General features: G+C 44.2%; 1 protein-coding gene across 1 annotated transcript in view; it reads right to left on the reverse strand.

Moving 5' to 3' along the window:
• The window catches only part of SV2C (synaptic vesicle glycoprotein 2C), a 588,766-nt gene that overhangs the window by 17,637 nt on the left and 550,352 nt on the right, over window positions 1–20,777 (reverse strand). Inside the window, exons 11-12 of the mRNA XM_069223649.1 lie at window positions 15,762–15,965; window positions 8,314–8,473 (exon numbers count right to left, since the gene is read on the reverse strand). Coding sequence (XP_069079750.1) covers window positions 8,314–8,473; window positions 15,762–15,965 — 364 coding nt within the window. The remainder of the gene's footprint in view (window positions 1–8,313; window positions 8,474–15,761; window positions 15,966–20,777) is intronic.

Raw genomic sequence — 20,777 nt, forward strand, 5'->3', positions numbered from 1 at the left:
TTTGCGACGTGCAAATATCTACCTACATGTGGCCCTAAGTTCTCCATGCTAGGGATTTCACATTTCATGCTTATTGCAAGATGGTGAGGTTCTTTGTATTCACGACTCTCATCTTCACAATTATGCTACTTTTATTGTTCATTATCCTAATCATTGCAGCTCATGCATTTTACCATAGATTGCAGTCTTTTCGACAAATATATATTGAAAGCTTTCCTGCATCTCCTTCATTACCTGTGTGTGACTGAGAATTACTGCTGAGAAAGGGGTAACTTCCATTCCACCACGACTCCCCTGAGATCTAGAGCCCATAAGACTGCCAGAAATCATCTTTTACTGTTTGGACTTTGGTGAATGTCTGCTTGTGAGCTGGGAGGGTTGGGCCAAAAGTTGCGACTTGCTGTAGGAGTGACACAGTCGCCTACAAACAAAATTGCTGTCATCCTTAAGCCAGCAGCCTCACCTATGAGTGGGAGTCCACCTATGACAATATCCCTTTGACATTGTGGAGAGCTTTTAACCAAGATTTTTGAAACGGGGGGCTGGGGACTACTGCATCCCAACAAGCGAGTGCGCTTTCAAGTCCAGTATAGGCATTAGCATTTAGGACATCGTATAACATGGAGATAGCTCTCCTAGGGTCCATTCCTGATAACAATGTGGTAAGAACAGATGACAAGGGCGGTTTGATATTGCCGTTCCATCAGGTGTCATATATTAGCTGTCGTATTGTACAGCACGTTAAAAACTTGCCTGATCCTGTCACTGGATGTCGTGATGTAGTCAAAAGTCAATAGAGATACCTCTTTAAAGAAGTCTCCTGTTGTTATTACGTTTGCTGCTATCCACGGAGTTGTGTCATGATGTATGTTCATGGCACAGGCACCTGGAATGTGCGGTATGGGGATCAGTGGTGAGTAGGGCAGGGTAGGGGATGTACCATGCACAAATCTGTGCCAGCAGGCTCGGGCAATGTCCATCAAGTTGGATCCCTGTAATGGAGGGCATGTGCTGTCTGTCAGCTAGGTGTATGCACGAGTATGGCCTAGCCGCTCGGATATGGACATTTGTTCTACATGTGGAGAGTCTTTTAGCCAGCAGCGGGACCACTGTAACTGTGCAGCAGCATAGTATTGTTCAAGGTTAGGCATGCCCAACCTGCCCTTTTCCTGTGGGTGCTGCATTGTAGATAGGGCAACTCTACCACTATCCTTTCCCCATTGTAGTGTGGAGTACTGCACAAAAAATATAATAGTCTGGGAAGTATCAGCATTTTAGCTATTGCTACATGACCCATGGGGGAAGTGGCAGAGAGCACCATAAAGTGAGTGAGCCCTGGATAGAGTGAACAGCCCGATCTAGGTTGCCCTCCTTAAGATCGTTCATGGAGCAATATATTTGTACTCCAAGATATTTAAAGGTTATGAGGCACCATTGCAAGTGATAAGTTGGAAAGGTAGTTCTTGTGTGTGGTGGAATTTAGGTCAAGAGGCAGAGGCAGGATTTTAACCAGTTCATCCTCAGTCTGGAAATCTTGCCAAAAGAGTCCAGCAAGGTCATTACTTCTGGGATAGGGACCATGCTGTTGCATAGATATATGAATGCTTGGTTGGCATAGAGGGATACAATGTTAAGCATATGTAGGTCAGGGATCACCCATTGCCATGCGTGCAGGCGTAGGTGAGAGGCTAACGGTTCTATTGCGATCGTGAATAATAGTGCTGAGAACCCTAGTGCCTCTGTGTATGGGAAAGCTGTCAGAAATTATGTGTCCTGTTTTCACTCGGGCTACTGAGTGGGAGTACAGGGTGCTTGTTAGACCTGACAGCCTTAGGGTGGTCACCCCTAACTTTTTGCGTGCCTCCCTCCACTTTTTGGACACTGTCTTTGCTGGTTTTAGGACTCTGCACACTTTACCACTGCTAACCAGTGCTAAAGTGCAAATGCTCTCTCCCTAAAAACATGGTGACATTGACTCCTACCCAATTGCCATATTTAATCTACCTGTAAGTCCCCAGTAAAGTGCACTACATGTGCACATGGGCTGTAGATTAAATGCTACTGGTGGGACTGCAGCACTGATTGTGCCACCCACATAAGTAGCCCCTTAACCATGCCTCAGGCCTGCCATTGCAAGGCCTGTGTGTGCAGTTTTACTGCCAATTCGACTTGGCATTTAAAAGTACTTGCCAAGCCTTAAACTCCCCTTTTCTACATATAAGTGACACGGAAGGTAGGTCCTAGGTAACCCATAGGGCAGGGTGCTATGTAGATAAAAGGCAGGACATATATCCGTGTAGTTTATATGTCCTGCTAGTGTAAAACTCCTAAATTCGTTTACACTGCTGTGAGGCCTGCTCCTTTCATAGGCTAACATTAGGGCTAGCCTCATATACTGTTTGAGTGGTAGATTCGGATCTGAAAGGAGTAACAAGGTCATATTTAGTATGGCCAGAACAGTAATACAAAATCCTGCTGACTGGCGAAGTTGGATTTAATATTACTGTTTAAGAAATGCGACTTTTAGAAAGTGAGCATTTCTCTGCACTTAATCCTTCTGTGGCTTACAATCCATGTCTGGCTCGGTTAGTTGACAGCTCCCTTGTGCATTTCACTCAGACAACCCCAAACACAGGATGCTCAGTCACACCTACATACATCTGCATACTGAATGGGTCTTCCTAGGCTGGGAGGGTGGAGGGGCTGACACTTACCTGTCAAAGGACAGTGGCCTGCCCACACACAATGGACTGCCACACACCCTACTGGGACCCTGGAAGACAGGATGGGACTGAAAAGGCACCTTGTGCACTTCTAAGCCACTCTTTGTAGTCTCCCCCACTTCAAAGGCACATTTGGGTATTTAAACAGGGCCTCTGACCCTACCAACTCAGACTTTTCTGGACAAGATACCACTGGTGAAGAAACTCTAAACCAGAACCTGCAACCTGCCATAGGAACAGCCTGGCTGCCCAAAGGACTCACCTGACTGCTTTTTTGCAAAGGACTGCTGCCTTGCTGTTGGCCTGCTGCCTTGCTGCCCTCTGGCTCTGCTGAGAAGTGCTCTCCAAGGGTTTGGATAGAGCTTGCCTCCTGTTCCTTGAAGTCTCAGGGCCAAAAAGACTTCATCCTGCAAATAATTCCTTGTGTGGCGAAAATTTGATGCACAACCTGCCAGAAACGCCGCACAGCCTGCATCACGGTGAGAAAATCACTGCATGTCGAACCGGAACAAAGCAGCCCGGCTCCCCGAGAGGAGATCGACGCATCGCCAGTGTTGTGACCGGAACTTCGACGCACGGCCCACTCGATCGACGCATAGCTGAGCCAGAATGACACAGCCCAACTTCCTGCAAGAAGAATCGACGCAGCGCTTGTCATGCAACAGAAATTTCCCCGCATCACCCACCGGATCGACGTAGCTCCTGTGACTTCGGCCTGCATGCAAAGGACTTCTCCACATCGTCCCCGGGGCGTTCAAATACCCAGCAACTCGAAGAGGATCCAAGGATTCGCACTGGAAATCGATGCAAGGCCCTGACTCTGTGAAAAATATTAACGCATCGTCTGTGTGTGCCAGGGGAAACCGATGCACATCTTCCAGTTTTCCACACATCTCCTCCTCTGCGACCCCTTGTGGAGAATTTAGATGCAATCCAGGTACTTGGTGCTTGCAAGAGACACTTGTTGCTTTCTCAGAACTTAAGACTCTTTTTATCATTTTCCAAAGTGATATTTCACCGTGTACTTATCAAATCTTGATAGTTTTGACCTGCATTTAACCAGATAAATATTCTATATTTTTCTAAATAATGTGTGGTGTATTTTTGTGGTGTCATATTGTGTTATTGCAAAAATACTTTACACATTGCCTTCTAGGTTAAGCCTGACTACTCAGTGCCAAGCTACCAGAGGGTGGGCACAGGATAATTTGGATTATGTGTGACGTACCCTGACTAGAGTGAGGGTACTTGCTTGGACAGGGGGTAACCTGACTGCCAACCAAAGATCCCATTTCTAACAATGCTCATCCAGTTTAACAATCCTGGCCCAAAGCCCATACAATGCAGTGTCTCCATAGGAAATCTCCAGCTCAGGATATCGAATGCTTTTTCTATATTGAGAGAGAGTACCACCTTGTCATGATCACCGTGGGGATTATTGTGGAGGAGTCCTAGGGGGCACCTGCTGTTCAGGAACGTGCTACGATGGGGAATAAAGCCTGACTGATCCTCGAGGATCAGTTGACTAATCAAGGGGACGGGTCTGTTTGCTAGTATCTCACCCAATACTTTGCAATCTACATTCAGTAATGATAACGGTCTATATGAACGCACAACAAGGATCATGACTGGGTTTAGGCAGGACTACTATGAGCGCCTCACATTGAGAGTCTGGGAGTTGGCTGCGTGGCCTCACTTCCTTAAACACCTCCAGCAATGGCTGGGAGAGGTGCGCAGTGTAGGTAGAATAGTATTCTGCCAGAAGGCCATCAATCCCTGGGGTTTGGTCACGGGCCATTTGTCCAATGCTGTACGAACCTCTTCCAGCTGAGTTCATGTGTCTAGTTCATTTCTCTACAGTAGGCCACGAAAGAGGATGGCACTCACCAATTCCTAGAGCCTCGGCTCAAACCTGCAGCAGCCACGATGCAGGCCACTCCTTACATGCTTCCAGTGGTTGCAGGTTCAGGTCTCTCCTCCAGCCTCGTTGAGAGTGTGACACAGCACTTCGGACTGCTCCAGTTCGGACCACTGGTCAGGCGTTCAAATATTGTCTCAAGGCTCCATCGTAATCCAGGCAGTACACCTCTGTTGTCCCATCCAGTGTTTCAGCAGTCCCTCTTCATTCGTGAATCAGGCGGCTGCCTGGTCACTGAGCTGGATCAATTTACAAGCAGGGAACAGGCAGGATCATGTTGGACAGTGGCCGGGTGCTGGGGAGCTCTTCTAATGCATCTTGTTGGCTATTTTGCCTGGCCATGTCCCCAAATTGTGTGAAATGTTTCAAATGGGGTAGAAAGTTCAAGAATCCAGACACCCCTGGCCTATCCTAAGGTGCCACATCACCTCTCCACCCCTATCCCAACACTCCTGTACAGCACGCAGGGACAGTTCATGATGGTGCCATCCAGAAGCCACTGGCCACATCTCCTCTGGGAGCCTCAGCTCCCCTCCTAGCTGACATCACTGTCAGGGTCTTTCCCACCAGAACTTCAAAGAGGAGCCCCCTCCTGTGTTGGCTTCAGTTGTCTGCACTTCATCCTTTGCTTGGTGGGTCGAGGCTGTCCCAGTCCTGGCACAGTGTGACAGCTAATTAAGCGATGCAGACAGTTTTCCTCACCCTTTTGTTCTTGCTAAAAAATAATACATATTAAGCCTACACTGAGGTTCAATGTTGTTTCTTAAAATATACTACAGTCTCGTACTCTATGGTTCAAAAAAATTTGAATGTCAATATTACCCTGTCTTTCATTACTGCCCTATCATTTGAAAAAATAAGACTAGTCGACTCATCACACAGTTTGCCTATGGCAGTTTGACCAAATTCAAGGTGCCTATGTGCTTTGTGTGCTCCTTCTGGTCCAACAAATGCTCCTCAGGTAAGATATATTATGATGCTTCAGTTGCACATTGATTTTACCATTACAATCTACTCAACCAGTCTCAGTAGTTCTAAGTCTGTGGGCTCCCTAATATGGGAAAAAAAACAAAAAAGTAGCTTTGCTTCATTTCTAACAATGCTACTGTGTAACTAAATGTGGGATCCAACAACAACTACTGAGGCCACAGTTTCAAACACGTTTTATGCTCCTCCATTTGAATTAAATTGTGACATGTATTGGCACCTACTTATTCCTCACGGACCCACAAAGATATTTAATAGTATTAATGACCCAACAAATTAGTTATTAGTACATATGGTACTGTCTTCATTATTCTGAGAAAGGTTGAAGGGGCTTGCAGTATGATAGCTTTGTAGGGCACTTACCGTATCTGCGGGTGGATACTAATTTTTTTGTCTTACTTTTTCAATGTATCCGCTCTGGATTCTTTGATTATAGAATACAATAGATGAAACCCATGGTTGATTCCTACTGATTTGAATGGTTCAGTCCTCCTAATGTTCAAGTGCATACTAACCAGGACTGCACTTATATCGTGATTTTTATCAGCTGGTTATTCACTAATAGATGTGATCTGTAGGAGCTTATATGACCTAATCTATAATTAGTCTCTGATTGCACAGATTCAGTGTTAGATGTTCTATACTGTTGCTTGTTGTTTTATAATCTTGTATATTATTATAAGTGCTTTTTAACATTAACTAGCTGTTATATTGTGTTACGCATTAAAATAATTTGTTTATTGAAGGTAAAGTAATTCAATTAATTACATTAACTTCAGCAGCATACACAATCAAATATGTCGATTGCATCACAAAGAGAGGTACAAAGAGAAGATTGTCAATAAAAACTCACTGTGAATTGTTGAGTGCTCTGTACCTGGCTGAATAACAAAGACAGGTGCACTCTTTAAAATGTAGATTGTGTCATGATCCAACTGTCAGATGCTGAGCATCTCCTGATAGTCTGAGACTTTAATCTGTATTCATGACTCTTGACATGTTCATACAAAAAATCTGATGCAGGCTCTGGATACACATTAAGGCCCTCATTTTGACTTTGGCGGGTGGTGGAGGCCGCCCGCCAAAGTCTTTAGGACAGAAAAACGCCACTCCAGTTTTCTGCCCTCTGGCCCTATTATGAGTTTCCTGCTGAGCCAGCAGGCGGAAACAGTGTTCCTGCCTGCTGGCTCAGTGGGAAACCGGCCACAACATTGACACCAGCTCGTAATCGAGCCAGAGACAATGCTGCTGTGCTTTGGGTGCAACAGCACCTGTCGCGCTTTTCACTACCTGTAATTCAGGCAGTGAAAAGCATGAAGGGGTTGGCCATGGGGGCCCCTGCACTGCCCATGCCAAATGTATGGGCAGTGCAGGGACCCAATGGGCCCCCCGTCTCTGCTAGTCTTGGCATGGTGGTGGAACCACCATGCAAAAGTCGGCGGAGGGGGACTCGTTAGCCCAGACCGCCAGCACCGCTAGACTGTTGACCAGCAGCAACCTGGAGGTGCCGGCAGTCGGACCGTGGGGGCTTCCGCCATGGTCATAATTTGGAGGCCGGACCCCTGCTTTGGCGGTGGTCCGACTGCCACCACGAGTCTGACGGTCACAGGATCGCCAGACTCATAATAAGGGCCTAAATCTCTAACCTCCTCTTAACCACAGATTAAAGAACACTGTCTTGATTTAATATGATTCAGGTCATTCTGGCTGCTGATACTGATTATAATCACTTGTGCACTATGACCATTTTACCTGAGACTTCAATGTCATCAATGTAGTAATGGCCAATGGGCCTTGGCCCCAGGACAGGATGATTTCGCCTCTCCCAAGACAAAGATGGGACCAGTTAGCCACCTGAATGAATTTTCATTCTTTCAATTTAAAAGGCGCTAAGTCAGAGGCCTCGCTGCTGATCTCCCTCCATAAAATACAGTTATTGGACACTATATCTCAGCCTCACCATCTCTTTTGCATCCACACAGGATCATTGAGGAGTAATACGGGGCAACAAACTAGAGTTTGAGGCAGTAGTATATGTAGCTTTTTTTTCTTAAGAAATCTGGAACAATTCCTTCCTTTTCGGGAACTATCCCACCACAAGCAATATTTGGTGCACTGATCACCATTAAATTGCATTACACAAATGCAGGTGTGCGGGACGCCCAGAATCCCAGACTGAATGTGTGCCACACATGTAGAATGGTGTTGCTTGGGGTTAGACATATGAAGTATAAGAATGTTGGGTTGCAACCACCACATTAGTTGCCAGTAAACTAACAATTTGCCTGTTAAATACTATGCATGGTATATAACTGTCTCTTGGGATCTGCCCCAGGTCACCTTCGGGGAACAAATGTCTTTCGTATTCCTTCCATGGACCTGTGAGCTCCTGACTTGCTGGTACTCTAATGCACATGCGTGAAGTGAAAGGGTATAGGAGGTTTGCAGTCTTAAGTCCACCTGACTCTAAATGTTAGAGAGACCCTCACACTTCTTATCTTAGAAGAAAATGTCAAAAACCTTCCTATTCCAGTAGCGATCACTGTTCTTGATTTCGTGATTCCCAGTTCTCGCACTCTTAACACAGTATGGTGAGGGTTAACCTGATAGTATTTATTTCTAGTTACTGGGGTCTAGGGACATGTAATGTTGTATAGAATGCCTTGTAGATGAATAAATAAATACCTTCTGTCTGTGGGGTATAATTCTACAGTAACCACATCCAGGGAGTTCCAGGCAGAAATGGTGAGTCCATTGTAGAGACACAGCATACCTATCATCAGTGCTTCACTGGTACCAAACCACAAGAAAAAACAACTTATGCCGGAAAGGATCATAGAACCACCTAAAATTAAAAAAGCAGAGTTAAGTTAGTGAGGAGTCTCCTTATGTAAAGCTTCTATTAGACTACATCCATAAATAATAAGGTACATGGTGGAGGTGCACACACGCAGCAACATAACTTCAATTCCAAATCGGCAGAGAAAAATGGACATGCGTGCTCCCCTTCAGGAAAACTTAACTTGACATTATGGGCCTGATTACAACTTTGGCGGAGGGGGTTAATCCAATCCAAATGTGACGGATATCCCGCCCACCGTAGTATGAGTTCCATCGGATATAATGGACTCGTAATATGGTGGACGAGATATCCGTCACATTTGGGATGCATTAACCCTCGCCGCCAAAGTTGTAATCAGGCCCCATGTGTCCTGATGCATAATATATAACCAATTTTGACTGTGACGTGGCGTGTAATAGGTTGAGGCCATTAAAAGAACTTCTCCTAGGATTTAGTTGTGATTCTACTTTTTACAACAACAAGGATGTGACATCACACACTGAAAAACATTACTAGTACTTCTGTGTACTACTCGTACCTTAAAGTAGTCGAATTACGAAATTACCAACCACACAACTGGTCGTTATAAGGAGGCGTGACTTACATAAAACCTTTGACAAAGTAGTAATAAACACTGGCTGTGTTCAACTCTAGAAATTTCAAAAAGTTAGGTTTGAAGCTCTTATCCACATTGTTCTCACAGTTCAGACCACTCACGCATTAGTTGTATAGGGCCAGATGTATCATCAAGCTTTATTGCATTCGCAAACGGTGTGAATTGCAAAATTCGGCCGTTTGCGAATGCAGAAATGCCTTTCACAATGTATGAAAGGCATTCGCAGTGCAATTTTAAGGAATCGCTAAAATAGCGATTCCTTAAAATTGCGACCCCATTTAGAGAATCGCAAATTGCGATTTTCTAAATTGGAAATCCCAAATAGCGAATTCCTATTTGCGATTTCCAAAGCACATGTATCAAGCATTTCCTATATGTGAATTGGGCATTTAGGAAATACAATTACGACAAATTAAAGTTTGGTGGTAACCATGTGCAAATTTAAAAAATGCATCATAAATGCATTTTTAAAATTGACATGCAGCGCACACATGCCCTAAGGCATGTGTGTGCTTCACTGTGTGTAAAAAAAAATTGGGGTGCAGCAGAGGGGGCCTTAGGCCCCCAGCACCCTGGGTTTTGCATTTCCTAATTTGCGTATTCCTAACTGGAATTCGCAATTTAGGAAATGCAAAAACATTTGCAACAGGCCCATAGGTGCGAATGGGGTCGGATTTTCTATTTGTGATTCGTAATAGCGTTTGCTAATTTTAAGAGATCGCTATTACCAAACCGCAAAAATCATGCATACCATTTTGCATTTCTTAAATAGCGATTTCTTAAAATTCGCTATTTAAGAAACGCAAATCGTTTTTTTGATACATCTGGCCCATAGTGCTTACAGTGAATACTGAGGGGAAAGCCAGTAGTTTTATGCAGGTAGTATCTGCCATGGCCGGCATGATGGAAGACATTGTGTTGTATGTTCTGTGCCACCACAGAACAGTGCGACTTGCATCACTCTTCATAAACCATCTGTATGCTTGCTTGGACAGTGATGCTCAAGGAGTGAAAGGAGCAGAAGGTGGTGGTCATGCTGGACAAAAAGGGTGCACTGTGCAACAGCAGCCCCTCTACTCAAGTTCAAGTCTGCCTGTGACTGTTGAAGCACACTTCGGGTCAATTCTACCTGGTACTCGACAGGACACCCTCTGAGAAGAACAGCAGAGAGGGATGATAGATGGATCATGGGGCACAAAGAACTAGAAAGAAATGTAGAGTGGGAGGAAGCTGATGACAGTGTTGGTGCAAGCACTGGCTGAAAGGAAAGAGTGAGTTACAGTGTTACCATACCATTGTGTGTACACTGCTTTTATGTCAAGACTGCCCTGATCTCTCTTCTGTTCCATCTACCAGATGTGGTTCCTGAGCCACAGTAGCAAGAGAGCAATGCCAGTTTATGGTCTTTATGTGAATACCACAACCATGCAACAAAGCCAGGAACTGTAACTTAGTATGTGGAAGTGGAAATAACAGGACACTAATGTCCAAGGAGCACTGCAGTGCTGATGTTATGGTTTTGCAAGAACAAGATGCTAAGTAGGAGAAGTGTGTGCCTCCAGCAAGTTGATATTTTGCTCTGCCACTTCAAGACCGTGCTCCACAGTGGTAACCATGCCAAACAATATCTCAGATTTATGCTGCCTCAGTTTTAGAGGTTCTGGCAATCAGGTCTGCTTGTAGAGTATTGATGGATCTTAGCTGGATTTTCTCCACTGATCAAGATATGTACCACCAGGAGAGAGCACTTGATTCTTCTTCTGGCCTTCCTTGCTTGAGGTGAAACAGTGAAGGAAAAATTCTGCTTTCTGTTTCTTGTGATCTGCCTTAGTGTTTCACTGAAGTGACAGGTAACTGTCCCATTGTGAGGATCAGCCCTTTCTCACAATCACTGCCTCAGGTTGATGAATAATTATCCAGTCCCATGGCTCCTTGAGGCCTGAAATCTAGGCATGTGTCCTATACTGGGCAAACTAGTAGGGCAAAATGAGGGCCGTTATGCTGGTGCAGATCAAAACTTTCCTTCCCTGGCTGCTCCTGACTGTTCCCCAGGAGACCCCAGAAAGACTGCAGTGGCCCCAGTTCACCCACAGCCCTGAGGACAGCCTAGAAACACAGGTCTCAGTGTCACTGACTATACTCACCACCCAGTGGCATAACAAAGGCCCCCACTAACCCTGTTGTGCGGGGGTCCGGCACTTTGCTGTGGGGCCTCTTTAAGTTTTGTTACGCCATTGCCATGACCCATTTTACAGGGGTCATATGAGCCATTCTACCATCACCAGAGACATCTTTGTGTATTGAGCACCCTGTTCTCAGACCATTGCTGGTAGAGAGAAAAAAACACTTATGTTTCCATCACTGCAGCCTCATAGAATGAGTTCGGATAGTCCTCTAGACTTCCATCTACTTCGAATAAAGGGATCGCTCCTATGCTCAGGGGTGTCTCATGAGTGCACAGCGATTGGCAGGAGGTGAAAGAGCTGGGAGACTGCAGTCTAAGCTGCCATATTGGGCCTGGCCAGCCACACCTCTGTACATGGATACTTTAGATCACAGCTGTTGCCTATTTAAACATTTTTCAGATTTCATAATCTCTTTCCATTGCATTTGTTGGTGTCAAGACCTTCATTATGAGTATCACAGAATTTGATGCAGGGATACCGGGGCGCTGGCTGTCTATGATTCCAGTCAGCACCCCACCGACGAATTCCGACAATTATGAGTTTTTACCTGGAATGGCCAATAACAGCTCAGACTCAGTAATACTGGGTCATTTTCTGGGCAGTTTCCCCCGATTCTAGATGAAAAGTTCTGACATATTCCACCTGCTTTGAGAATGCGGAAAGGGTTCTCAGGAGGCCGTGGAGGTGGGTGTAGGGGCAGGGGTGCAGAGTCAGCTTTACAGTGGCAGCTGGTGACATTTGAAAGTGTTGGGGTGTAAAATTTCTGGACGCGTGTCTGTTGGCGAGGGAGCGCAGTGAGCCAGTCTGAAAATTTTGGAAAACAATTAGTGGGCAAATGGTGCATTTTTAAGCAAATTTGAGAAACCAAGAATGTTAATAAAGCAATTGTGAAAGTGTAGTTATGACATCAATAAAGAGATTTCATATGATAATGACGTAGGTAGCTGCTTATTCAGCAAAACCACGGAACTTCATAACAAACTTTCATATAACAATGCTGAGTACCTCACAGATTTCTTGATCTTTAGGCCATAAAGACACTGACAGTGAGCGCACTAGTGTAAGCATCTCCAATGACCTTGCCTCAATTCACGCTATTATATCATCTGGCTTTGTCTTAAGCAAATGTGTTGAGCTTGAAGATGTGTTCCCTGTATGTTTTGTATATATTTTTGACTATAATTGTGTTCTTTGTTTGACTCTGCACTCACGTGGAAAACATGAGGGCATTTCAGTGGGTATGAAGGCAGCAAGGTGAACACCTGCACCAAGTCTAGGAGGATTTCTCTTCTGTATCCAAAACATGTTTAGAGTTTATTATTTCTCTCCAACTAATCCTGTCACTGTGTGCATACGTTCCTGTCAGTATGCAATTCACTTGGTATTTTACGGTATAGCTCCTAGAATCCCTTTAAAGCACATAAGAACACCACAGTCTAGATATGCACCCCATGCCATAGAAAATACTGCAGCACTTATATATGGTGCACTGTACTTCTTCCCTGGAGCTATATGCAGGAGCAGATCACAGTGGTAACAGGGGGTGGGGCGGCACACACAGGGGTGAGGGGGGTGAAATTAATTAAAAAAAAAAAAAGTACTTTAATCGTCGCTGCAGTCAGGACCACGCTGCTCCTCTCCTCGTCTCTGCCAACAGCCTGAAGGCACAGGCTCCCAGCCTGCCCTGCGGCCAATCCTGACGCTGCTCAAAGCAGTGGCAGGATTGGATGGGAGCGCCCAGCTGGGGCACTCCCAGGCAGACTGGGAACCTGTGCAGGCTCTCTCCAGCCCGGCAACTGTGCTGCTGGACTGGACAGAGCCTACTGTGCATGCATGTTTGGCCGGCCCAAGACGGCCGGCCAAACATACATGCGCAGTGAGGGGGAGTGCATAGAGCTCGTAAAAGCCTGTGGTTTTGCAGCAGCTGCTCCTGGTGGGGGCCTGGCTATATGACAATCATCCTGCATGGATGAAGAGCTGGCAATAGCTTTGGTGTCACTTGAGGATACCGCTGGCTCATTCCTGAGCCCTGCGGCAGTGGGGCAGCCGTGCTTCGGATGCTCTGGACACCGAGCCCGTTACTGGCTCTGCTGCTCTTTGCAGAGGTGGGGAGTCAGGGAGGCCCTGCGCAGAGAGGTCGCATGAGTCGAAGTCTTTGGACACTGACAGACCTCAGGGGTCATTCTCGGGCAGGCCACTCATGCTCCATGTAAATGAGGGAAGATCAGACAAAGCTTGAAGCCCGGCTCGATAACTGAACGTTATTTCCAATAAAACAGGGAGTGATGGAAAGAGAAGGAGGCCTGAGCCTCTCCTCGTGGTTATGCACGGCATGGCCTCTCCTAATGTAGCTGCAGACCTTGCCCTCCCCCTCTCAGTAACAGCTGCCACTCTACTTATACACAGAGCTTGATGCGTCTGGTAGTAAAGTTTACTGCATCTATCCTTATTGTAAAGGAAACGTGGCCCCTCTCGTGTTAGATAGAGATCTGACACCTTCAAATTAAAGTAAAACTCCATCACTCCCTACACGGTGAGTATGAACTATTCTCATGTTAAAGTAAACATTAAACACTCCCATTGGTAACCAAAATCTGGACCCGCCTTTTGTTTAAAGGTCATTCGCACTTTATCAACCTCTCTTCGTTTTACAATAAAGCTCGAGAGTATCTCTATGACAACCAACACAGTAGTGCAGTCGAGCCTTAAATCCGATTGATCAGACGTCACATAATAATGGCAGACAACCATTCACATACTGATTTATCAAATAAATTTCCACACAGGAACAAGTCAGATATTGTTAATAATTATGGTTAAAAAAAACAGGGACACTCACCATCCCGGTGCGACGGGGGAGAGAGAACACTCGGAATTGCCCCGGAGATCATTAGCTGGGCCCTCCAGCCCCACCCACCTCCTGAGCCAATCTAGAGGCTGCTCTTGCTGTAAACAGCAGCAAGGGCTGCCAGTGCTCCTTTGGAGACTTGGGGGCTGTGACTGCAGTCCCCCAGGCTCCTAGCATTGCACATAGATGCTGGTTCAAGTGCGCATATCTGGTTGAACAGAGGAAGGGCCCATCCAACCTGACATGCGCACTTTACACCAAGGAGGGCATGTTGTGTTACATTCACGAATTCAAGCTCCACCCCACACCCACGTCCGACTCCACCCGCCTTCACCTGATTCCATTCATGCAAAACGGTAAATTTCCCCCGGGCCATGCCGTTAAGTGCTGTAGCTGATAAAAAATGCACTCATAAAAATTATTATCAATGTGGGGCTCGGGGCAATGCCCTCACAGCCCAATAAAGAAACCGCCGCAGCAGCTTTACTGGCTTGATAACTCCGGGCCCAGAGACACTTAGGGGCATATTTATACTCTGTTTGTGCCGGAATTGCGTCGGTTTTTTTGACGCAATTCCGACGCAAAACTAACTCCATATTTATACTTTGGCGTTAGACGCGTCTAGCGCCAAAGTCCATGGAGTTTGCGTCATTTTTTAGCGTGGACACCTACTTTGCGTTAATGATATGCAAGGTAGGCGTTCCCGTCTAAAAAAGTGACTCCGAGGCATGTGCGCCGTATTTACACTCCCGGGCAAAATTCACGCCCGGGAGTGGGCGGGTCAAAAAAAATGACGTCCAGCCGCTTTTGTGCCGTTTTTTAGCGCCTGGACAAGGCAGGCGTTAAGGGACCTGTGGGCTCGGAAGGAGCCCAGAGGTGCCCTCCCATGCCCCCAGGGACCCCCCCTGTCACCCTTGCCCACCCCAGGAGGACACCCAAGGATGGAGGGACCCATCCCAGGGACATTAAGGTAAGTATTTATTTTACATTTTTTTGTAGCATAGGGGGGGCCTGATTTGTGCCCCCCTACATGCCACTATGCCCAATGACCATGCCCAGGGGACATAAGTCCCCTGGGCATGGCCATTGGGCAAGGGGGCATGACTCCTGTCTTTGCTAAGACAGGAGTCATTTCAATGGGGGTTGGGAGTCGAAATAAATGGCGCAAATCGGGTTGAGGCGATAATTTTGCCTCAGCCTGACTTGCCCCATCTTTTGGCGCCCAAGCTCCATATTCCCCTACGCCGGCGCTGCCTGGTGTACGTCATTTTTTTTCACGCACACCAGGCAGCGCCGGCGGCTAACGCCGGCTAACGCCGGCTAACGTCATTGAATAAATACGGCGCCCGCATGGCGCTTCAGAATGGCGTTAGCCGGCGCTAATTTTTTTGACGCAAAACTGCGTTAGCGCAGTTTTGCGTCAAAAAGTATAGATATGGCCCTTATAATTGTAATAAAATGGCGAATTTCACCCAGAGTTCTCACTCCAGGTCACATGTCACAATTTGTACTAAAATGTCAAAGCCTTGACTTTTAGTCACTAGTCACTAGTAGCTAGTTCAAAATCTAAACGGCACCTCTCAAACCTCTGTCATTGTAATGCGTTGCTGTCATTTCTAAGTTGAGAAATATGTGCCATACCTAACATTGTTAAGCGCCCAATCCTGTCCATCAGAAGCGCAGATACGATGTTCCCAGGTAACACTGCCAATGTCCCCAGGAAATTAACAAAATAAATCCAGTAGGCACTGTAGTCATCCTCAAAGGTGATCTGACACCCCGTCTTGTTGTGAAGAAAGGTGCAGTTTATGAAGGTGCAGTCGATTAATTTGAACTCTTCGAAATCTGTGTGAAGGGAACAGAAAATAACATCTTGTCAGTTTTTTACAGAAATCTAGACTTAAAGATATATTTATATACACATACATACCATGAAATCAGAAGAATGAGGAAATGAACTGGCATGATGTCATTTAGATTATGCTACACACTGCAGTGTTATATATATATATGCTTGTGCAATATATATGCTTGTGCACATGAATTAGCATATGAGAAGACGTTTGTTTTGCAACACACAAACAATTAGTTACAGACTGTACCGTTGTTTTTGTCTATAATATATGAATTTGAGAAGTACCTCAAACAGAAAAGCTGAACATATGTTACATCGAAAGATACGCCTGAAGGGAGCACGGGAAGTGGACACAGGATTTGGAAGAGGAAAATAAAATGGAGAAAGATATTAAACAAGTCAAGCTAGAAAAGTGGGGCACTAGAACTGTGGACTAGAACTGGGACATTGGTATCGATACATTAAGGGCATGATAAGGGCTCAGTATACAAAATGTCATTACAGGTTCTCTTGAAAAGCCTTAAGGTTGCATGGGATCCAGGGAAAGTCTAGGAAACATCTGCATTTGTGTAAGGCAGGAGCGGGCTGGAGCAACCAGGAACGGGAAGGTCAACAAAAGGGAGGAGGAACTTTGCGGGGGAATTTCTGGGCCAGCACACAAGTTTACTGCTTGCATCATGCTGCCTCACTGGACTGCCTTAGCCTGTGCTATATCCTGCACTATATCACTTAAAAAGTGTTTGGGACTGGTGGATTATTTCTCGAGATACATTCAATTTGCATTTGAATAAATGTTAGCTCTAGATGTGATAAGGAATAGGGCAATATTTATTGAAGGATGTAGGATTTGTACCTGGCTGGGGTATAAATAAAATTATCACCATTCTGATTTGCCCATTTAATGACGATAGTATACTAATATTCACAAAACATGGGGTTTTGGGGGTGTCAACAAACCTGTTTTTCTCCTCATCTATCCAATCACTATTCCCACTCCCACTCTCCTCTTAAAAATGTGCCACAGTCTGAACCAATAAAAGTAAATATATTTTGCGTACTGTAAAGATTTTTTATTATATTTGACTTTATTATTCTTTATATTAAGGATTGGTAGGTTTCCCTAGAAATATCCGCATTTTACTTCTGCTAGTTAACGTCTCTCTGGCTTTAGCATTGCTCCCAATATGTTCAACATACTTAAAGAAGCTGTTTATTATATTTGTGTATGCCTCAAATTTATAGACTGTACATCAGTCTGTAAATTATGATGAAATTGATTTATTTTATTGGGCATTGACGTCTTATTAAATCAAAAGATCACTGTGGCAAAATATACACAATAAAACAATCCTTTCATAATGTGCTTTATTTTTAACATAAAAGTGTGCTCAACCAATGAAGCCCTCACAACCTACCAGGGAGCATGGCGAAGTAGGTAACTCAATGGAGAGCATGGCTTGACTCATCAGTCCCATCACCCTAGACTTTCAGAACATAAAATATCAAGTATCCACATTTTTGATACACAATTTCTTTATGACTAGGATGCACTGATTCTGTGCCTGGATGACATTTAATTAGCATGATATTGAAGGATACATTGTGGTTCAGTGGGGAGGTCCAATCTCCAGCTTCTTCAAAGATGGTGAAACGCCAATCAGCTCATGCCAAAAAAAGTTTTCATGTGTTCCTTTGCCCCCTCAGAAACTGTTTTTACTCATTACCTCTTGAGAACTTTGGTATGGGAAATATAAAATTAGATTATTGATACAAATGTTCTATACCTTTTCACTCCCTATTTAGAACCTGAGTTAAGGTAGGGCCACAGTTCTTGTTTTGTGAGGCCACTAATCCTCTGGCTGGAGCTGTTGGAGGCTGCAGTTTTCACATGTTCAGTTAGACTGTGCATGGAAGGCAGTGGACAGTGTGGCCCAGGGCTCTAACCATACCTATTGAAGCCAGTACATTTTGGTTGTCAGGCTACTTCATTACCTTGCCGCCACAGAACAAGAAGTGCTCTCAAAGATGATGTTTAAAAGCCAATAAATGTTTTACAATGCATCCAAAAACATGTTTATAGAAGTATTTTCCCAACTATATTATACATGCATGTGGGTACAGAGCACATAAGGCACACAACTGCCCACTGTGCGATGCCCTTGACTCCTGACTGTAGCCTTTAAGCAGATACAAGATGCTCGAACATCCTTTACCCAAAATTGGCTAAATCATAAGCCAAGATCTCCATTGCAGAACCCAACCAGGGCACTTGTCTATATCTTCCCTATATCTGTCCCCAATAATACCCTAAACATCAAGCAGAGAGTTATAAATATAATAAACAGGATTATCTGTCTGACAGAAACCAGTGCAGTTCTCTTCTTGCTTCTGAAACATACTCAAATGTCCATATTTTCTATACTGTTTTAACTGACAAATTTTTAATCTGCTGTAATGTTTTCCTGGAAAACCTAGATTCAGTGTACTGAAAGAGTCAATTGTGGATACAATATATTCTGATACTTCTTGCTTATGTAAATATTTTGATACAAAGGGTAAGATTTTTCTAATAACGTTCAACAAATAAAAACATGATTACGTAAGATCGTTGATCGACCTGATGACTCTTGAATGATGTTCATATACAAGGACACAAGTGATATGTACCTTTGTTGGATGCAGAAGGAGAAGCTTATACATGCCACTAGGCTTTAGCGAGTCCTTCCACCTGCTCTTACGTTCTCCCACCAGCACAGTTTTGTTCGTACTAAATTGACATGATGTCAGATTACCTGCAGATGTAGGTGCAGTCTCACAATTAGCAGAGTGTCTTCCTGTCCTAGGACAGCTAAATCTCAAATGTTTGAACGGATTTACACAAATTTGGCAGAAAGCTAGATCTTGGTTCAGAAAGAGTGCCTTATGATGCTTGGTGTAATCCTTTCAGAAGTTTTTCAGCAATTAAGGCTCAAAGCCTTTCTATATATCATGTTGCGGAGGATCCACAGAGCAGACAGATCTATTGCGGTGGCAACCATCTTAGGACCCAGGACTCAGTCAAAGATTAAAGTGACATTATAGCTCGGAGAAGATGTCAGTTAAAACATGCCATTTTAAAAACACAAAACTACTGAACTTCACCAATTATAGTTATCTCAAGTAACTATAACTCATGCCCTTGCCATTCACTGCTAAATACCCCACATATTACATCCCTCATAACATCTTGTATTACATCATTGATATTATCACTGCAACATTTGCAATGAAATTATTGATAAGGAAACTGTGCATGGTGGGGATGTGAGTTATAGTTCTCCATGCACTAGTTATTCCCTTGCATATTATATGAGTTACATCATGTGAAATCATAACATTTATGACAACACTTATGACACGTGAACTTACCCGATTTGTGTGAACAGTGCATGGTAGTGTGGCGAGTGCGGCAACCAGACTGTGTACGGAGGTGCGCAACTTATAGTAATTTGAAGGTGGTACATAAATTATAAATGTTTGTTATAACTATGAGTTATAGTAATTTGAAAGAGGTACGTTAATTATAAGTTTAAATTATAAATATAACTTTAGAATTTCTAATGTTTGTGGAGTTTAAGCTCAGTTTCTATAGAAAGAAGAAATATGGGGCCAGATTTACAAGAAAGTGGTGCATCAGCTGTGATGAGCCACTTTTCCTGCACCCCCCTACCGGCACCTAACCACACCATGGTTACAATATGGCGCACCATGGTGCACGTTAGGACAATAGCGTCATAATTTATGACGCTATTGTGGTACTTTGCAGGATTAATGTCATAAATAATGGTGCTAAACCTGCAAAGTAAAGGGAGGCCCATTGAAAGTAATGGGCACGTCATTTTAACTCCTGCTCTGACACTGCTGGAATGCGCCCATTGCATACATTATGCCTAGCACAGGCATAATGTGGCGCAAGGGGTCGCAAAGTGGCGCAAAGTGGTTGCAAAGTGGCACAATGTAAGCATTGCACTACTCTGTAAATATGGCGAAAAAGAATGGCCTTCTTAACGCCACATTAGCGTAAATAAATGACACTAGTGTGGTGCTAGGGCCATGTAAATCTGGCCCATACTTTTCCTAACTATAACTTATCCTTAACATTTGTTTTTTTCATTGACTATCAATGTTTTTTTATTTTTAATAAAACTTTTTTCAAGTCGTGCCATTTACTGTTGTAGAGTGTAGTGTCATTAAGTGGAGAGTGGTACATTAGAGTGGAGGAGAGTGTTGTAAAGTGTACTGTCCTACAGTATAGTGACAGTGAAGTGGCAAACAGTGGAATAGCATAGAGTGTAGTGATGTAGAGAAGAGTGATGGAGAATGAAGTGGCAAATAATGGAGCAGCATACACTTGAGTGGCGGAGAGTGGAATAACACTGCGTTTAGTGGTGAATAGGCTAATGACGTAGAGTGGAGCGGCATGTGTTCGAGTAGTGAAGAGTAAAACGGTGTAGAGTGCAGTGTCATTAAGTGGAATATCATAGGCTATAGTCCAACATGGCTGCTTTTCCACAGTGGATTACCAGTAGCCAATCATATTTTGTGGTGTCATCGCAATGTACCACGGAAGTAGTATGGTACTACTATGACAACAGATATCACTAAGTTGTTTTACTGTCTAACTTAACAACCACTAAACAAATTTAGTTACCATTTGCAAAAGGATCATCTAAATAATATATTGTACTTTTCTGGGAAATTTAATTGAAATTCAACTGACCATTTTCATGCAACGTCCAATACAAAACAATCTATGTAAAATA

This window comes from Pleurodeles waltl, chromosome 1_1 (genome assembly GCF_031143425.1).
Source record: "Pleurodeles waltl isolate 20211129_DDA chromosome 1_1, aPleWal1.hap1.20221129, whole genome shotgun sequence".
Lineage (NCBI taxonomy): Eukaryota > Metazoa > Chordata > Amphibia > Caudata > Salamandridae > Pleurodeles > Pleurodeles waltl.